This window comes from Clinocottus analis, unplaced genomic scaffold (genome assembly GCF_023055335.1).
Source record: "Clinocottus analis isolate CAN_PGR_092001 unplaced genomic scaffold, fCliAna1.0.p SCAF_172, whole genome shotgun sequence".
Classification (NCBI taxonomy): domain Eukaryota; kingdom Metazoa; phylum Chordata; class Actinopteri; order Perciformes; family Cottidae; genus Clinocottus; species Clinocottus analis.
This window is the reverse complement of record NW_027175901.1, coordinates 1-19,609: the sequence shown is the minus strand read 5'-3', so window position 1 is coordinate 19,609 and position 19,609 is coordinate 1. Positions and strand designations below refer to the sequence as shown.

Genomic DNA, 19,609 nt, shown 5'->3' with positions numbered 1-19,609 from the left:
TATATATATAAATATATATATATAGAGTTTGGCCTTTTTTGATTGTGAGTCCCAATGTAATATAGGGACAAAGCCACTGTTGTGTTTTCCATTCCATGTCAGTGTGTGTCCCTTCCTGTCCTGTCATCAACCTGGGCCCGGTCTACTTCTACACCTGCCATCAATCTGCTCATCACGTCTCCTTTGCTCTATACGCACACACACACACACCTCACCTGTAGGAAATCTACTCGTCGCCTCCACAGTAAGTCCACCCATCAGGTATTTGCTGTGACTCGAACCACAACTCTGGTGCCTTAGTGTGAAAGGACACACACACACACACACACACACACACACACACACACACACACACACACAGTGTTACACCCAGTGTGTCAAACAGTAAACACTATCTTACTGTTTTAAAGTCAGCAGTGCCTGATGGTATCAATTTCTTTTGAGCGATGTGCAAGTCTCTGTATTTTTACTGTGCCTTTATGTATTTTATTCTATGCAATGTCTTTTGTATTAGTTGGACATCGAGTCTGTCCTTTATCTTTTCATCTCTCACTGCAGTTGTTTCATCATCTTTTAGGACGGGATATACACTATAAAAAAAAAGATAAATCGCAATTGTTGACCTAATGAACATTTTCAAATTAATCTGACTCAAAATCTGTTAACAAGAAAGTTGACGTACTCTTCCTTTATTTTACCCTACAGAACTTCTCATAAAACCAAAAATTAGGGAATTGTCAATAAAACATGATTAAAAATATAAATAAAAGGAGCTATGAACTTGTTCCTAGGACATGTGACTTGTCCTGTAAAGGAAAAGTCTCCCTTTAATGGTCAAACGCATCCAGAACTTGTTCACCATTGATAGAACAATATACTCGACACCAGGTGGTAAAATCATTAATCAGGACATTTATTTGTTGCAAGGAAGGAGCAGAGACAGAGATGCAATGTCCAAGTCTCCTTAAAGATATAAGATATTAAGATATGATTATGAATTTAACAGTAAAACAGTATTTAAGCAAGAGTGAATTTGTTTTTCTTCCAACTATCTATCACTAACGTAGTGTGAAAATCACCCGAACACATACCTGTTGAAAAAGATTGAAGGAAGACAAACCTACATTCACTAAGACACGCCTAGCTTCACTAAGACACGCCCACCTTCACTAAGACAAAAGTCCGCCACAGAGCCCTCAGGCACTCCACAATTTGACAAGGCTAAATCCTCAAGGACTTCGCAGGAGAGCACCTCAAAGTCTGTGAGTCCGTAAGGGTGGAGATTGGGATTGCGCCTAAGACAATAAGACACGCCCACCACCAATAAGACACGCCCATGATCGGCAATAACGTCAGTGAGTAGCATGAAGCCACACAAGGACCAGCGCAACTCAGACAAAGGCAACATAATGAAAACAACAACGACAGACAGGACACAGACTAGTGGAAGGGAGGTGTACTTGAAAACTGAAATTTACAACAAAATTATTACTTCAAAAAGCCAATACAGAAATTAGCTTTTTAAACTGGTGAAGCTAATTAGCATTAGCTTCATCCGCAAAATTGAGTATACACAATATTGACCCGTGTTTTTTTTAGCCTCCTTATAATATGCTTCTCTTTGTAGCCAGACTATTTTAATGCCATCTATGATCTGTCTAAGGTGACCACGTGTGCATGTGTGTGTTGAGGCACAGCTCCCGAAAGTACTTGTGAGTCAATCAATTCTAGTATTTGCCATGAGTCGCGCTCCCATTGGCTGGCCTCGTCGGGGGTTGATGAGGTGGGGGTGGCTAGTGGCAAGATAAAAGGAGAAAATGTCTCTTGGACAGCTTATACACACACACACACACAAACACACCACGTGCCTGTCTATTCGTTCATTTGTGGATGCTGAACCAGCGGAAAAGGTCCACCATCTGAAGCCCTCACTTTAAAATGTAAGTATGCAGACACACACGCGCACATGCATGCAGACATGTTTAATCCTATTTGAGATCAGGCTAAGGATAACGGCTTCTCAACAAGGGAAAGAGACATGCAGGGTTGAACACTTGTTGAATGGAGACAAGCTTCTGGTGCAGAAGTAATATGTTGTAATATGTACATACGCAACATGTCAGTGTATTATGGGATGTGTTTAAAGCTTTTTGTTAAAGCCTATTTGTTGCAGGACTACTTTCAATACATGGCATGTTCAACAGGCTGATAGGTGGCACTGCGTCTTTCCCTCATTCATTAAGTTATATGTCGATGTCATCGTGAGGCTTTTAATCAGGTTTATGAAATTGTCCTTTGGCAGATTTGCATTGTGAGAGAATGTGTTTATTAAAGATGGTTTTAGAAGTGAAACTGCTTTTTCCTGCCGAGCTTTTTCGGTTTGTGTCGGTCCATAAAATGAAAGGAAACTAAGCTATGATCAGACTGGCTTAATGATGTTCTTAATAGGGTCAAGGGTTCTTACATACGTCTAAAATGTGCAAGCTTATATACAAACTGTGTCAAGGAGCATGGCTGTGTGTGTGTGTGTGTGTTTTTCTGTGCTGCTTTTCTGTATATGAAAACATATTCTTCATTTAAAAATATACATATTCATGGGAAAAGCTGATTAAGACTTGATTAATACGTAAACAACTAGTTTAAATGTGTTCTCATCGTAGAATTAGTTAATATGAGACATAGTTTATCAAGATTAAACTTATTGTTCTTTTGTTGAACTTGTCGATAGTGTATTGTTTTAATGGGCAACAAATGTGGTTTTATTGATATTAAATGCAAATTTTAAAAAAACTATATTTCCCTCGCCCTTACCATGCCTCACTTATAAAAACTAAACTTGCCCAAGATTCTTCCTAAAGTCAAAACTCCATATTTTTCCTCATCCTGATCTTGTCTTAGTGTAATTTTGCCTAGTTCTGGTACATGAAACTGCCCACAACAGAAACTATGGATTATCATTTTGCTAACAAAGGGCATGCCACCTCCAATCATCTTCTGCACTTATCATTGAATACTAGCCAAAGTTATATCGATGCATTCACTCTGTTTAATTAGTAATCCCCATTACCAAATTACAAGCAGTTAAAAGCACCTTTTTTGCATTTTTCCTGTGTTTTATTTGTACAGAAATATACATTTACATAAATAATGATACTTTTGAGAAACATACGGAGCTGAAAAAGGAACAAGAACATATACAGAAAGGGGGGAAGCTTATGCAAATTTTCAGACCCAGCTTTGGCGTAAAAAAAAAGAGGAATTTTTTCATTTTTGAACCGAATGCTGTTTTTTGACTAGAAATCCTTTGGAAACACCCTAAGGCTTCATTTTATTGTGGTTTTCTAGGTCCTAATTTTTCAAAAAATGTGTCTTATTAGTATGTGAGAAGTTGGGTAAGGGCCTGAACTAAGGAGTTTGTACCGCTCCGAAAGACAGCTTAGATTATGCTAGATATTCATAGTTATGATCAAAATCTGTGATCTTTTTCAAAAAAAAAATTTTTCACAAATAAATTCTGAAAAAAAACATGAGAACTCACAGGGGTTCATATGACTATTTGAATTTGAACCCCCATTTAGGGTTTAGGGTTAGGATTAGGATTAAGGGTTAGAATTGGGTTAGAGGGTTAGGGTCTAGGTTTAGGGGTTTAGGGTTGTGTTAGGTTTAGGGTTAAAGGGTTTGGTTAAGGTTGGACTTGGGTTCGAGCGTTTAGGGTCTAGGTTTAGGGTTAGGATTAGAGGGTTAGGGTTTAGGGTTAGGATTTAGGGTTAGGGTTACAATCAACACTTGAAGTGACACGGTAGTACCCGAGGTTATTAACTGGGGTATTATATAACAAGCGAGACTTCATCACAAAGGTGGTTAGTTATTTTAGTCATCAACTCATTCCTATAGGTGAGATGAAAGGTTGCACTTGACTTTTGACTGAAATAAAATCATCAAAAAGTTGAAAGTTGACTGCTTCCGCGTTCCAGCGGTACGATGGACGCGGCAGAGTTTCGGCGCAGAGGGAAGGAGATGGTGGACTATGTGGCCGACTACCTGGAGAACACCGAGCAGCGTCCCGTCTACCCGGACGTAGAACCGGGGTATCTCCGCTCATTGATCCCCCCCGAGGCCCCGCTGCAGCCCGACAGCTACGACGACGTCATCAAAGACGTGGAGAGGGTCATAATGCCGGGGGTGAGGTCATCATACCTTTGTTCATTTGTTGCTGCACACATTGGCGTATTTCAAATTAGTCAGTGTTTGTAATAATTTGCATGTTTCGTCTTGTTCCAGGTCACACACTGGCAAAGTCCTTACTTCTACGCCTACTTTCCAGGCGGTAGCTCTTATCCTGCCATGTTAGCCGACATGCTATGTGCAGCTATTGGCTGCATTGGATTCACCTGGGTAACAAACATGTTGCTGTGTCTCTGTCTGACACTGTATATTATTATTATATGTAGTTCATATTTATGTGTGTGTGTGTGTGTGTGTGTGTGTGTGTGTGTGTGTGTGTGTTTTCAAGGCTGCCAGCCCGGCCTGCACAGAGTTGGAGACAGTGATGCTAGATTGGCTGGGCAAGATGCTAAAGCTACCTGAGCATTTCATAGCCGGGACTCAAGGCCTCGGAGGAGGTGTGATCCAGGTACGTTTCCTTTGTGAGATTTCAAGGCTCCTTACAGAAAAGCTTTCGCTCTTTAGCACTTTACTCTTTTTAGCCCCACGGCGCACCATAATCAGACAAAGAAATAAAAACAGAAGTCCAGTGAGGTTTCCTAAAGGATCTGTAGGAACCACAAGATTGATTTACTTCATTTTAATTGCTGAAATACAGTATAGCCTTGTGGGAAGAGTTTTATTTGAACAGAAAACAGGATTTCAATAAACATAACCCTCCGAGATTCTAGGAGTATGACAGATCCTTGTGGGTAGTATATTAGTACCTGAAAGATATTTTTTCGACTCTGCAGGCTCCCGTGGTCGTTTCATTAAACGCGTCACACGTCTAAAGCAGAAATTTATGCAAATAATAATACCCAGCATGCCCCAGTCCGAGCAGGTTTAGGCATAAAGGTTATAACTTTTCCATTTTTGAACCGAACGACAGTTTTTTTTCCACTAAAACTCCTTGGTGACAGGACAAGGCTTTGTTTCATTTGAGAGTTTATTGCGAGGTTGTTTAACTTTGGGGTTTATACGACTACTCAAACAAACCTCACTAAGCCCTTCTAGTCTCTTTGGCAATGTCAAAGAAAGTGAAGGTTGCAGTTATCAGTTGTGAAGTCCGTTTATGGGTGTGTGGCAGTGTGCAGAAAACTACGAAAGAAAAGATAAGACAGATAGGGTGTCCATGTCAGCTACACACCAGATGTTAGTAAATTATTAAAAAAAATATTTAAATGTCATTAATTCATGCATTTACTTGCATTTGATTTAGCACTTTAAAAACCGTTTATATGGAATGTTTTAATACTGCAATTCGTCATTAATTCAGTAGTTTCTACTAGTTTCAGTTTAGGTAAGTATGTTCTGTGACCTCATCTGAAGTGAAGATTTCCTTTTTTTTAATCATTTACTAGCACTTTATAAATGATCTTATTAATCATCTACAAGTCCTGAGTATTTCATTTACAAATTGTAAATCCATCATTTATAGCCGAATCAAGAAGGAAAAATGTATAACTGTTTATGAATTGCATACTACGGAGTTGCTCATGTGGGAATAATGATTTATGAATGAACTAATCAAGTTTTTATTCAAGCTTCACCAATGCTAAATAGTGTGCACTTATTATAAAGTGCTGCCAAGTTCCCTGGCAGTCAAAGGAGTAATAAAACCAACCCTGCTAACGTTTATACTCTTCTGTGGTTTCAAGTCACAGGCCGACATTTTTTTGGTTTACAGGAACTGTGACTCACTGCCGACGTCCCACCTCAAGACATATTCATCGGCAATTTGTGTACTATTGATTTGTCGTCTGTTTTTCTCTCCCCCTGGTTCACACCGGCTGAAAATTGGCAGGAAATTGCCTTTTCAATATGTCATCCGCAGGCAGACGGAGACGCTGGGGTTGTTTAGTGTGGCGCAAAGCCAACACTAGTTTAGTGAAACGCAGCAGCAGAGGATGCTATCAATGTGTGTGTGAGTGTGTGTGTGTGTGTGTTTATGGGATGGTGGAGCATGAGAGTGCACTCTGATGACAGATCTTTTCATGCCTCTTTTATTGTGACCACCCGAGCGTGAGGGCGGGTTTGCGTCTGTGTATGTGTGTGTGTGTGTGTGTGTGTGTGCGTGCGCTCATTGTGCTTTTGTTTTGTCTTGCCACGCTCCTTTTTAAGTGCAGCTTACCAGCTCACTATGGCAACGGATAGGGCTCTTCTCGCTGCAGCGGGGCTAATGAGTGTTGTGACAGCACATTGTAAGACTATTATTATCAACCTTATACTAACACATTTAAAAAAAGACCCTTTTATTGACCTTGGATTTCCCTTTTTTCCCACGTGTGAGTCACCGAGACCTAGATGGCGAAAAAAAACCAACAGTTTGCCTTTTATTGAAATTAATTACAAATGACGCTTGCTGAGTTTAATTGACTAAATATGTAAAACAATTATATTGTGTTGACATTGTACAGCTGCATGAAAATAATGAAGAAAACTTTAATGCATGCATCATGTTGGGCAGAGGATCCTCACCTCTTATCCTTAACCCTTCCAAACCTGAGGTCCTTTTTAAGTCGATTTTCTCGATTTCACATAATTTCTTAAAGTCATCTTTTAAGTTTTTGGAAACCGTGTGCGAAAATCCTCCCTCTCCCATTTTGATACCCAGCATGTCCCATTTAGACAATCTTTCCGCATAAAATATGTAATTTTTCCATTTTTGAACCGAACGACAGTTTTTGGACTGAAACTCCTTCCTAACAGGACAAGTCTTTATTTTATTGTGATTTTTGTTGCAAATTCTGACTCTTTAGGTCCTAATCTTTACAAAAAGGTGTCTTATTGATGCTCCTGGAGGCCTTTTTGAGGAATCTGGCTCATATGCTGGATGCTTTTTCTACCCAGACATTGCTGAACAAATACATACAATAAACACAAGTATTGGAATTAATTTGGGATTCCTACAACGACTCAAACACAGGGAAAAACACCCACAGCAGTTAAAAGCAATTGCAACAGGTTTCAACACCTCGTTGGGGTCAAGGCGAGCTGGTGGACTGTAAATGAAGGCTACAAGGTTCAAAGTCTAAGGACAGGATGTCCACTCTGTCCAGGATGTCCTTGTGTTTGTTTTAGTTCCTTTGAGCAGATAAAGCGGTTTATCACAACAATTTGATGGATCAATTTCGTTTGGTCCCTATAACCTCTTTAAAAAAAAATTAGCTTAATGTAACTGAGGTTGCTCTTTGACACGTCCGTATTGTCCATTGATTGTCCAACAATTTAAACACGTTATTGGCTTTCTTCTGGTAATGCCCGCCGAACACTCAGAAGGCGGGTTCACTTCGTTATGTTGCCTCAGACAATTCTTGCTGCCAGCCTCAGGCAGTGACTCATATTTCTTGCGGTTGAGGTGTCGCGATACTTGTTCATCACTAGCTAACTAGCTAACCTCACTAGCTAACCTTAACTGACCCGGTCACATCCCTGTGCCTACCAGCACCTAGCCTCACTAGCTAACCTAAACTGACCCGGTCATGTACCTGTAGCTAGCAGCACATAGCCTCACTAGCTAACCTGAACTGACCCAGTCATGTACCTGTAGCTAGCAGCACATAGCCTCAATAGCTAACCTAAACTGACCCGGTCACGTTCCTGTTAAACAGTTTTCATTTCCTGCTTGAAACATTAACGACCATGAAACATTAACTATTTCTGCGTTATACTTGTTGTGGAAATACCACAAACGTGGGCACATCAAACCACCAAATATACTGATTTAAATAAACAATAACATAAAGCTACAAAAAATGCCGACATCAGTTCATAACTCGATTAAAAATGTTTTTAATGTCATATGCACAAATGACAGTTTTTCGATAGAATAAATATTTTGCTCGGTCCTCCAAACACAGAATTACAATAAACTTAAGGTACATTTTTTTAAAGTTACAAAATATAAAAGATATAACATTATTGCACAAAAATATGATAACAGTAATGCTCATCGTATCTTCATACACTATGCATTGCTACAACATTGCAATTATATTTTAAAAAAAATAACTATTTGTGTGTTACTTATTTCACATACTATCCAATTACAGATAACATTTAACTTACAAATTCCCTGTAATTCTCCAACAGGGCACCGCCAGTGAGGCGACCCTGATGTCGCTGCTCGCCGCCCGCTGCAAAGCGCTCAAAAGGATTCAGGCCGCCAAGCCCGACATCCCAGAATGTGAATTACGAACCAAACTGGTGGCGTACACCTCTGAGCAAGTAAGCGACAACTATATATATATATATATATATATATATATATATATATATATATATATATATCTATATATATATATATATATATATATATATATATATATACATATATATATATATCACGAATGCAAAGGCTGAGTTTTAATGACTTAACTGAGAATTTCTCCTTGGAGATTAATAAAGTACTTTTCATTCATTCATTCAATATCTCAGTCAACAAGGTTAACCAGGTGCCCTCAGTCCCAGTGCTTCTAGTTATTCAGTGATTTAGTGAGACAGAGAGTCAGTCAGGCAGTAGCTCGCTCTGGTCAGGTTTAATACCAGCATGACTCTGTGATTGGGTTAGGACGTCGCCCGAGGGCCACGCAGACCTTTACGGTGGAGAACAGCGTGTTTCTACTGAAGAACCCTTTAGATGTAATCACTGGGTGCGCATGTCTTATGTGTGTGTTTCTTTCTGCTATTGCTGATCAAGGATATAGCATTGAAGCTGCGTAGGTGCAGGCTTTTCTCCCACAAAACATTTTCACCATATAAAATCATTCATTAAAACAACAAGTGTTGCACGTCTTTCCTTAAGGCTCATTCCTCAGTGGAGCGGGCTTCTCTGATCGCAGAAGTGACGATGAGGAAGGTTCCCACAGACGGCACCTATGCCGTCAGAGGAAGCATGCTGAAGAAGATGCTGGAGGAGGACAAAGCGGCCGGACTAGTCCCTTTCTACGTAAGAAAAGACGCTAATCTGCACGCATTAAGCCAACTGTCAGGCATACGAATCAACACCATTTGTAACATGAGATATGATCAATTTTTCCTTTGAGTAATGCAATGAGTAGCATCAGTCACTGTTACTTTACATGTCAATAAGACAACCAATTACACACCTGCTGACTCAAACACAATCCAACAATACGTGTGCACACCCCCGAAGCTTCTGCAGAAGGACAACATCGTTTGTGTTGACCCTAAAGTACGTCAATCTGGTTAAGGACAACACTCCCCGTCTCAGCTGGACCCACAGATCACCATCAGTGGACAATCTCCGGGGTCCAGCAGATTTGAATCATCTGCGTGTATAGAAAGTGACGTCCAGGTCCACGTCTGAATAAACCAATTACATCACGCCATTCGTCACAGCAGCTGCAACGATTGTGAAATTGTATTTTATTGTGTTTTGTTGTCATCCTATCCAATCTTTTCATCTGTGTGAAAATGAAGGACGGCACGGTGTAACAAAAGCATCTTAGGGTGTTAACGATTGTGTTGGTGTGTCTTTCAGTTCTGTGCGACCCTTGGCACCACGCCATCCCTGGCTTTCGATCGCATCACCGAACTGGGGCCCATATGTAAGTCAACTATTGCGTCAGAACACACTTTGTCGTGTCCTATTGGCTTGATTAGCATTACAACACACACTTTTGATGGGCAGCAGGTGTGTGTATGTATTGATCCTCATTGATACAGAGCTAAAAAAATAGCAAACTTCAATGAATACGATTGACGTGTTATGAATATATATGTGTTTGTAGAAATCCATAGTTGGATCATCAGAAGTAATTTGTCTGTTTTGTGTGTGTGTTCCAGGTAATGAGGAAAATGTTTGGATGCACATTGACGCAGCTTATGCAGGAAGTGCATTCATCTGTCCTGAATTTCGGCCTTTGTTGAACGGCGTTGAGGTGCGTAAAAACACACAAACGTTCATGTTCACACAGTGCATGAACACTAATACAGAGTTTTGACATGGTTGTATTTTAACCTTGTAGGACGGATTTACACGGTTTAAGTGCAGTCAAAAAAGTGAGCGTCCCCCTGCATTGATGCACGATGCTGCTGAATGGCAAGACTATTTCTGTTTAATTGGTTGTAAAATATCTCTCGTAGCATCTATGAAAGAAAAACACAGACTGCATACTGATTGTATCCAGCTGCTTTTAGTTCTGTTTGAAAACAGCATAACGTTAATGTCAAGGGGGAAACATGCGGGAGCGAGCAATAGGTCAACAATTGGCGTCGGTGCCGGAGCATCAATCTGCCTTTTTTTAGGCTGCCGAGGCAGCTGTTGCTCCCCGAGCTGTGCAGAGACGCAGAGATAAGGACAGAGTAATTTCCTGAGGCAGCGTTAGACCTTTATATATGTGTATCACTGTTTATTAGACACACAATGTCGGTGGGGAGGCAGAGGAAACAGACTCTGCCGTAAAAAGGACCAACTGTTGTCCAGGTATTGGACGTGAACAATGACACATGTTGCTCTTAAAAGGTTGCCGTTTAGTAGTATGTTTTAATGCAACGAGAATCTGATATTTAGGGTTATGCTTTTTTGTATTGGCAGGAGGCATCAATTTGACATTTACAGATAATTGACATTTTTAGATGATGCTCATTTTAGTTACACATATAGAACAAGGGGGAAAATATAGAATAAACCAAAAAGAAACAAAGAACAAAATGAAAATCAATCAACTAAAAGGTGATCTGTTCTCTATTCTACATTCATTTATTTATGAAAATAAAATCAGGTCTATGGGGTTCATTTTTCCCAATATGCCCCCAAAAATGTCCAGTTTGTAGTTGACAGACGCTGTTATCTTCTCCATATTGTAAATGTCCATTGTAATATCCATCCATGTATTCAGAGAGGGACTCTCTTGTGAAGTGGAGAGTCGATTACTAAATTCACAATCCTCACACAGAAAAAGTTAGAACAATGGTTTTAATATATCATTTTGGTTAAAAATGATATTGGACTCAGACATGACGGAGGAACCAGGTCTTTTAGGATGACGGTGCAGCCCTGCTGAAGGGTTTGGTTGCTAGGATATGTGTGATGGGCGAGCAGGCAACCAGTCCTCCTTTAAACCAGTCAGCATGGCAACTGTCAGCCAGGAGGGAGTCTGTCTCACATTGTCTCTCTGTGCGGTGTTATTGCATTTGTGTAGGCAGAGAAAAAGGATATTACAAGAGATAGCCGACAAACGCTATGAGAACAGATAAGGAAAGGTTTTTTTCCTCCCTTTGAATAAAACCACCGGCCAGGAAAGGGTTATTTTCCACCGTCACGCTCTGTGAGCTGTTTGGCTGGATGTTCCCTCTTTTGCATTTCAAATAAATGGCGTCTGCTTTAGTTCAGATAATGCTGCTGGTGAAAAAGGTTGTCTCTGCATCAGTAATGGTAAATTAAGATGTTTTATTGGAGTGTGTTTTGGCCAAAACACACTTTTCAAGCTGTGCAGATATAACATAAGAAAGCACTTTCATGAACTGTTATTACATGGACAATGTCTTAGAGCTTGCAAAATAAAATATATATGTTTTGTTTTAATTCTTATTATGACACCGAACACTTCATTATTGTTTCTTTTAAAGTTTGCAGACTCTTTCAACTTCAACCCGCACAAATGGCTTTTAATCAACTTTGACTGCTCTGCAATGTGGTAAGTTATGCATGTCAATATGAGACAGAACTGGTTGTCTCAGTATCAGTGCCCAATAGGAAAACTCTGTCAAGTTGACACAACTTGACATTGAAGTGTCTCAATCATGAAAATGAACAGTTTGAAAAGTTAAAAAACGAGACCTGTCAGCTGGGATCGGCTCCTGCGCCCCCACGACCCCTAAATAGGATAAGCTATGGATCAAGAATGGAATGTTTAAGCTGCATTGTTGATATGAAAATGTTTTGCTCTGGTCCCTTCATTGGTCATGGACAACAGCTGTTGAAAAATTATTTCCTTTTTTCATCCATGTTCTCATTGGAACCAGCAACTTTCTGTTCACAAGGTCCTCACTCTAAGATTACATGTTAATGAATTATGCATGGTATGGGATAATTTATGATATTTTCAATATTTTGTAATTCAATATTTACCAATTTACCTCAGAGGCTCTCATGGTCCCATGGAATAACAATAAATAGTCAATTTAAATATGAATCTACAATCTTTTGCACAGTAAAAATAGAGCTACACCTCCCCGATGCCCATTTTGTCAGCATTAAATAAAACTAGACTGTTTCAAACCTCAAATGTTGTCAAACCCTTTTTCCATCACCTCTGCTGCTGCTAGCTCCCCGCGGTAGCAAGCCAACGCTGCTGCTAGCTCCCCGCTGTAGAAAGGTAGCGCTGCTGCTAGCTACCCGCTAGCTGATGCTGCTGCCCGCATCCCAGCTGCCCGAGTCGGCCGTCGAGTCGGGGCTGGTCCCGCTACCTTTGGTTATTGTCGGAGAGCTAACGGAAAGCAAATGTAGAACTAGCGAAAAGATAGCGGAGAACGAGCATCAACGTTAGCTGGCTACAGCGGGGAGCTAGCGGAGACACCCACCGAAGGTAGTAGCAGCTTGTAACCAGCTTTTATAATATAAGGCGTGAAGATTTTTTCATTAACACCTATTAACTATTGATTTCATTGCCTCGGATGAAGTGTGGTCTTTGCAATGAGTGTGAATCTGAGTCCGATCTAATCCGCAGGGTGAAGAAGAGAGAGGACATGATCGGAGCCTTCAAGGTGGACCCGCTTTACCTGAAACACGAAAACCAGGAGTCAGGTCGAGTCCTTTCACTTGTTATGAGTATTTCAAGCCGTGGTCAGGTCTTCTGCATAACAGTGGCGAAAAGGAACACTTGTAACCTTGTTTACTGTTCACATTGTGAGGAAGGTGGTTATTGTGCTCATTTGAGCCAAAATACACACATATCCAATTCAACAATGACTACTGAAGCGGGACACCAAGGTCTCACAACGCAGTGTAGTGTAGCCTAAAGCAGATAAACACCGGCATCAAGATGCATGTGTGACAGTTAGACAGGTGTGTGTGTGTGTGTGTGTGTGTGCGTCTATCTATGTTTGTGAGGACTTGTGAGTTTTAGAGCTTGAGAGGGAAGATTTATTTTAGATTTGTCTATAGGGCATGCAAATGATAATAATAATAATCATAACAATAATAAGCATTATTCTTATTTTCCTTATTTCTGTATGTATTAGTGGCTAGTATGAAAATAATAACAATCACTATTTTTTATCAATAATGTTAAATAAAAAAAATTGCAATACAAATGTGAGCTGCCATCGCTGCTCTCCGGTCTAGTTTGAAGTGCCCGTTAGCATCACAGCTAGCACTAACGCTAGCGTTAAGCAGCCCGAGGAGACGCTTCCTGCACATACGCAGAGCGGCTCGGGCAGCTGTGGCAAATTATGGACTGACACACCCCATTAACATCATGGAAATCAGCATCAAGATCAATCATCAAAATGAAGATGAATCCCACTTCACTTTATAAAAAAATCGTATGTGTTCGCATCTGCTGCAACAGTGTGTTCTGGTGCACATGCAGCTGGGCCCAGAGCCGCCCTATAATTTGTCTGACAGACAAGCAGACGGAGAGAAAGACAAACAGCTATACCTCCCACCAAACTGAGGTGCCTTGCGAAAGCCTTTTCACTCACACAATCTGGACTCTTCAAACTAATTAGAGGTTATTAGCACCAGCTAACGCAGGGCCCACTCTGTAGGGATGAGATGAGTCTGCATTCAGTGTTTGGACTGACAGCGCTGTGATCAGGGAGAAACTGTGTAGTGTCGTGCGTGGGCGTAATGACAGCAGCACCTGCACAGTAAAAGGTAATCCCAAATCCAAAATAGCTTCACAAATAGATAATGCTACGAAGCTATTAATGTTCAATGTCAGGGCGTTGCTGATTCGGCTTCATCGGTGAAGGTTCTGTTTTACTTTCTGTCGTCAGTATGATGATCCAATGACGAGAATGCAGACTGACCCTAGAACAGCTTGATGATGAAGTGTACATAAATATTTTTACTGAATCCTGAACTGTTTCTTCTGTCAACAGGGCTGATCACAGATTATAGGGTAAGATGAATTAATGTTTGCTAGTGATCAAATAATCCCAGTTGGCTTTAACCGCTCTCCTACTCTGCCCTGAAGCATTGGCAGATTGCACTGGGAAGGAGGTTTCGCTCGCTAAAGATGTGGTTCGTCTTCCGTTTGTATGGACTCCAAGGCCTGCAGGCTCATATACGCAAGGTAGGAGAGCACCTGAATGATCCTCCCATGCATCTTTGCCCTTCATTTGGTGGCATCCATATAGCGGTGTGGTTGCCGGTGTTGCAACCAACTGATTACCCCTCTGCTCATCTCACCCCTTCCCGAGACTGTGGCAACAAGAGCCGCTGAGTGCTACGCCAGAAGCCATCCTAATAATTATAACAATAACACTTCTGGCCTGTGGCAAGCGATGTCACTGTTTGGCACTCAGAGGCTCACGTTACCAACACAAGTGTGTGCCCAAGAACTACGGGTGGCCTTCGGGGAGTCAAATGGGAATCGTTTGGTTTTCGACTTTGGAGAAACGGCGGCGCAACGCGAAGGAGTCGGTGAAGAAGACCCGCTCTCTATGAAGATATGAAGCTCTAAATAGAGGCTACAGAACTAAATTGATCTCTAAAATGCTTCACAATACCCCTTTAAATTTCAGACTCAAATTTGAGTAGTGTGTGGCGTTGATTGACGACCTTTATGATAGTATTTATGCATCTCTAGCCAGTGCTTGTTAATGGTATAAAGGGTTGTTTGTATGCATGTAATGGTTTTAATGATACGTCAGAAGACAAAGCAGTATAGTGCTTCATTGTGTCCCGAGGAGAGTGAAATGGGAAACGGAGAATTTTTTTATGAGCAATATTAAAAAGGTGATATTCCTGTGGTGTTAGTACCTTAATCAAAATCCTCCTTTATGTACGTTATAAATGACAGGGATTAGCGCGATGCTCGCAGTGGTTAGCGGTCTCGTTCCCAGTCACTCCCAAAGGAAATAGAAAACTCCCATATAACTGGTCTTCGTGGTAAATGCCATCTCCGCCTTCCCTCCCCCTGCACGCCTCACCCCTCCTAATCCTTCTTAGCACTAAGGTCCGTCCACTGAACTCATCTCTGCCTCCATCAGCATATCCTGTCAGTCACATGTGTCTGGTCTGCATCTCCTTTTTTAGAGCAACATTTTCCAACATCCCCCCGCCTCGTATTCCTCTTCCTCCCTCCAGTCTGCCCTTGTCAATCAAATAAGCCTGTTTTGTGTTTACTCTCCATTTGTAATGAAGCGGCAGAAGCAGCAGTGGACCCTGTGGCCATGCTGTACATCTGTCCTCTAGATGAGATGGAGGAGTTTGAGCCCTGTTTTCGCTCCTTTTTAATTGTTTAATCTCGTCGGGTCGGACATTACGTTCAAATGGAAAAACAGCATGTGAGATGTACCAATTGTGAGCTTATTCTTTTCCAGGAAAACTTTTTAAATTCTACTGTCTTTTTATTCCCTTTACAAACTCAAATGAATTATCCTCCCATGAGGTAATCATCCTGTGAAATATAATCCTGTTAAATGCCTAGAATACGGTAATCATCCCATCAGACAATGAGGTCATTATAGAGTATATTGGCTTGTAAACACCTCTGAGTTGATGATGAATTACTGGCTGGGAATTAGTTAACAAGGTGATGGTGGTCAACCAGGCGGTCTCTCAGGTCCAGTGTTTCGGCCTCATTAGGAAAAGTGGATTTAAAGTTGGTCCATATAATTGTGATCAGATGCAATGATGCACGTTCAGGGCTTCACGATGCATTCAACGTCCAGGTTGGCTATTTGATCATGAGATTAATGTATTAGTCCCAGTTTGTTTGTCACTTACATTTCCTGGGAACAGATTTCATGGTTGCAGAGTCTTGATTTTGAACTTTTCCTTCTCGGCAGTGCTTTCTTTCCCACGATGTGTACTATCCCTGAACATGCTCCATTAATATAATGTGTTCTGTCATTAATGCTTACAGATGGTTGCATTTAATTCATAGGCTCACAGCACTGTGCCGTGTAATGAAACAGCACTGCCACCTAGTGAGCATCTCACAAAGTATATGAGCAGTGGAAATGTACTTTCATCGACCTACACAGTACCTTGTATTTATGTCTTGTCTTTGCAGCAAGTGGCCTTGGCCAAAGAATTTGAGAGTTTCGTGCGAGCGGACAAGAGGTTCGAGATCTGTGCCGAGGTCATCATGGGACTGGTTTGCTTCAGACTCAAGGTAACAACATCCAACGTTAAAGGACCACAATGTGACGCACACACAGATCTCACATTAAAGTACAGTTTACATTGGAAGAGGAAAGCTGAGGTCTATAGTTCATTTTATTAATAATGTTTGTCATAGGATGAAATGGTGTGAGTCATTTCCCTTAATTTAAATCCTAAAATGAATGGTGTGGTGAGAATAAATTACTCAGCTCATTCCTAAACACGGGTAACAACAGTTCTGGGTGGACACAGAACTATCACACTGTGCCAGTTATTTACTGTAATTTAGCTAGTATATATTGTTGTTTCTTTACAATAAGTTACTTGTCAATGGCTGCCAGTTATTTTTTGCAATGTAGCTGCAAGTTATATATACTGCGTTTAAAAAAAGAAGAAAGTAAATTACTTAATTACTTGTCAATGGCTGACAGTTATTTTCTGTAACTTAGTTGCTAAATACTGTCTTTTTTTTTTACAGTAAGTTACTTGTCAATGGCTGTTAGTTATTTACTATAATTACCTGCTTGTTATATATACTGTTTGTTTTTTTTAGAAAAAAAAGGTAAATTACTTGTTGATGGCTGCTAGTTATTTACTGTTATTAAGCTGCTAGATATATACTGTTTTTTTTTTTACAGTAAGTTACTGGTTGCCAGTTATTTACTGTAATTAAGCTACTCAATATATACTGTTTTTTTATAAGGTATGTTACTTGTCAATGGCTGTCATTTAATAATTGTGAATTTTACAGTGCACTTCTCAGTGTAGAGAACACTATACAGTGTGCCGTGACCAACAACCTCGTGATCCTGTCTGTTAATCTAAACAATGTGAAGTTTTTTTGTCTTGTTTCCTCTCAGGGCTCCAATGATTTGAACCAGCTCCTGCTGAAAAGGATCACCCAGCACAGAGAGATCCACTTGGTGCCTTGCCAGCTCTCTGGCCTCTTTGTCCTGCGCTTCGCCATCTGCTCGCGCAGGACCGACTCTAAACACATCCAGCATGCATGGCGGCACATCACGCAGCTGTCCTGTGAGCTTTTGCAAGAGAATCATTGACCTGGGAGGTTGGAGAAGGGGGCCGTCCACCCAAATGCCAAAAGTAGGACCGATGTGAGGACGCAAACACAGAGGTCCATGTCGCAGATGTCATTAAAGGGAATGAACGAGCAGTGAGGAAGCTTTCTGACTGCTGCAGCCATGTTATCTAGTCTAGGAAGCAGCCGCCAGCATCTCGTTAGGTTAATAAAGTGGTTCTCAAACTGTGGGGCGTAGAGGTATTACAGGTGTTTTTTTTTTCCAAAGTAGGGCGTGACAAAAAAGGTTTGAGAACCTCTGGGGAGATGCGTTTGAAAATGACTTGTTATGAAACATAAAAGAGAATATATATATATATATATATATATATATATATATATATATATATATATATATATATATATATGACTATTTGAGAAATTGTTCTCTTGATTCTTGTTGTTCCTACTTCGCACTTACGGTTGAAATGCACTTATTGTAAGTCGCTTTGGATAAAAGCGTCAGCTAAATGACATGTAATGTAATGTAATATATATTACATATTTATCAACTTCCCTTGACTTTTGCTCTTATCACACACATTTTAAATGGTATCTTATTGTCCTCATTGTCATGCAACGCGGACCTGTCTGTTCTGTCTATGCCGCTTCTGTGTCTTCTGCAAAAAGGAAACAAAACAAGTGTGTTGGTTTGTGGTGAATTTATTGCAGTGTGTGTGTGTCAATGACTTTTTGAGTCAATAGGTGTTGTTCTCCGAGTTGGTGCTCAATGGGGCGTCAGAGTCTGAAGTTAAAGAATTTAAACATTGCTCCTACGAATAAGGCAAAACCCTTGTGCATTAATTAGGGTTAGTCATTAGCTGAATTAGTTATAGTTAATATATAACGGGCAAGGCAAGGGCCGATCATATTTTTGGATACTGAATTACGGTAAAGTCACATTGTGTTTTAAGTATTTCCCAAAACTGTACACAAGACAATCGCTCTTTCACTGTAAATCCATCGCATGAGAAGGAAATGTTTCTGCTTTTGGGATCCATTTACACCATTTACTTCTCGGCTGAGCTTATTCTAAATCAGTTTATGAGTGACGCAGTCTTAACATAATCACCCTATAGAGTCTAATTATGTTTCTTTGTTCAGAGAGAAATTAATAATCAAATAGAGTTTAAAAAGTTGCGCGAGTGGTGCATATATGAGATATTGTCTAAATGCACGAGATTATTCCAGTACACGTGTCCCAGAAGGATCAGTCGCTCATCGCCAGTATGTTTACCCCAAAGCCTTAACTTCTAAATATAAATATATATATATATATATATATATATATATATATATATATATATATATATATATATATATATATATGTTTACCTTGAAGCCTCAAGATTTAAGACAGAGTCACATGATTAATGTAGTTAAAGACTCGTCTCCTGATAGTTGTCCACATCATTCATTTTTGTGTATATATATATATATATATATATATATATATATATATATATATATATATATATATATACATACATACATACATACACACACATACACACACACACACACACACATATATATATTAGTCCGTACTATTTGTCCATCAGGAAATATGTAAATTTGTGGTTTCGACGTGACCAAACCTTGTTGTTACCTTATGAGATTGTGTCAGTGTGACACTGTTGCTGACCAAGCTGTTTTCTCGTTGCATGCAGTGGTGAAGGTTTACTTGAATAAAGTCTACTGTAGTCTGCATTGTGTGTTGGATCTCTCTTTTTAAATCCTTGTTACTTACATACAAATACATCAGGGGTGCCGCGGTCTTAAAAAAAAGTCTAAAAACTACTGATGACAGTATGAAATATCTCCACCTGGAAGAGGTTATGATCAGTATATTACTGAAAGAGTAAATCCAGCCTGATAAAGTCCTGCTGTCCATCCCCTCGCTGTGTACTCAATTAAAGATTACAAGAATAGACACACACAACCAATCAACACGCGGTGCCGCTCAGCCTTCTCTGAGCGTCCTAATCCACAAGGACAAAGGCGTGCGTTCTATAAATACAAAC

General features: G+C 40.2%; 1 protein-coding gene across 1 annotated transcript; it reads left to right on the top strand.

Moving 5' to 3' along the window:
* The first annotated feature begins 1,856 nt into the window (after positions 1 to 1,856).
* On the top strand, positions 1,857 to 17,706 carry LOC137788421 (aromatic-L-amino-acid decarboxylase-like). Its single transcript, XM_068581200.1, has 14 exons — positions 1,857 to 1,940; positions 3,975 to 4,182; positions 4,282 to 4,395; positions 4,514 to 4,633; positions 8,299 to 8,433; positions 9,011 to 9,154; positions 9,710 to 9,776; positions 10,015 to 10,109; positions 11,800 to 11,867; positions 12,900 to 12,976; positions 14,278 to 14,297; positions 14,373 to 14,471; positions 16,419 to 16,520; positions 17,371 to 17,706. Exons 2-14 carry the CDS (start codon positions 3,982 to 3,984, stop codon positions 17,566 to 17,568), a joined length of 1,440 nt encoding a protein of 479 aa, XP_068437301.1. The 5' UTR covers positions 1,857 to 1,940; positions 3,975 to 3,981; the 3' UTR covers positions 17,569 to 17,706.
* The last annotated feature ends 1,903 nt before the right edge of the window (positions 17,707 to 19,609 follow it).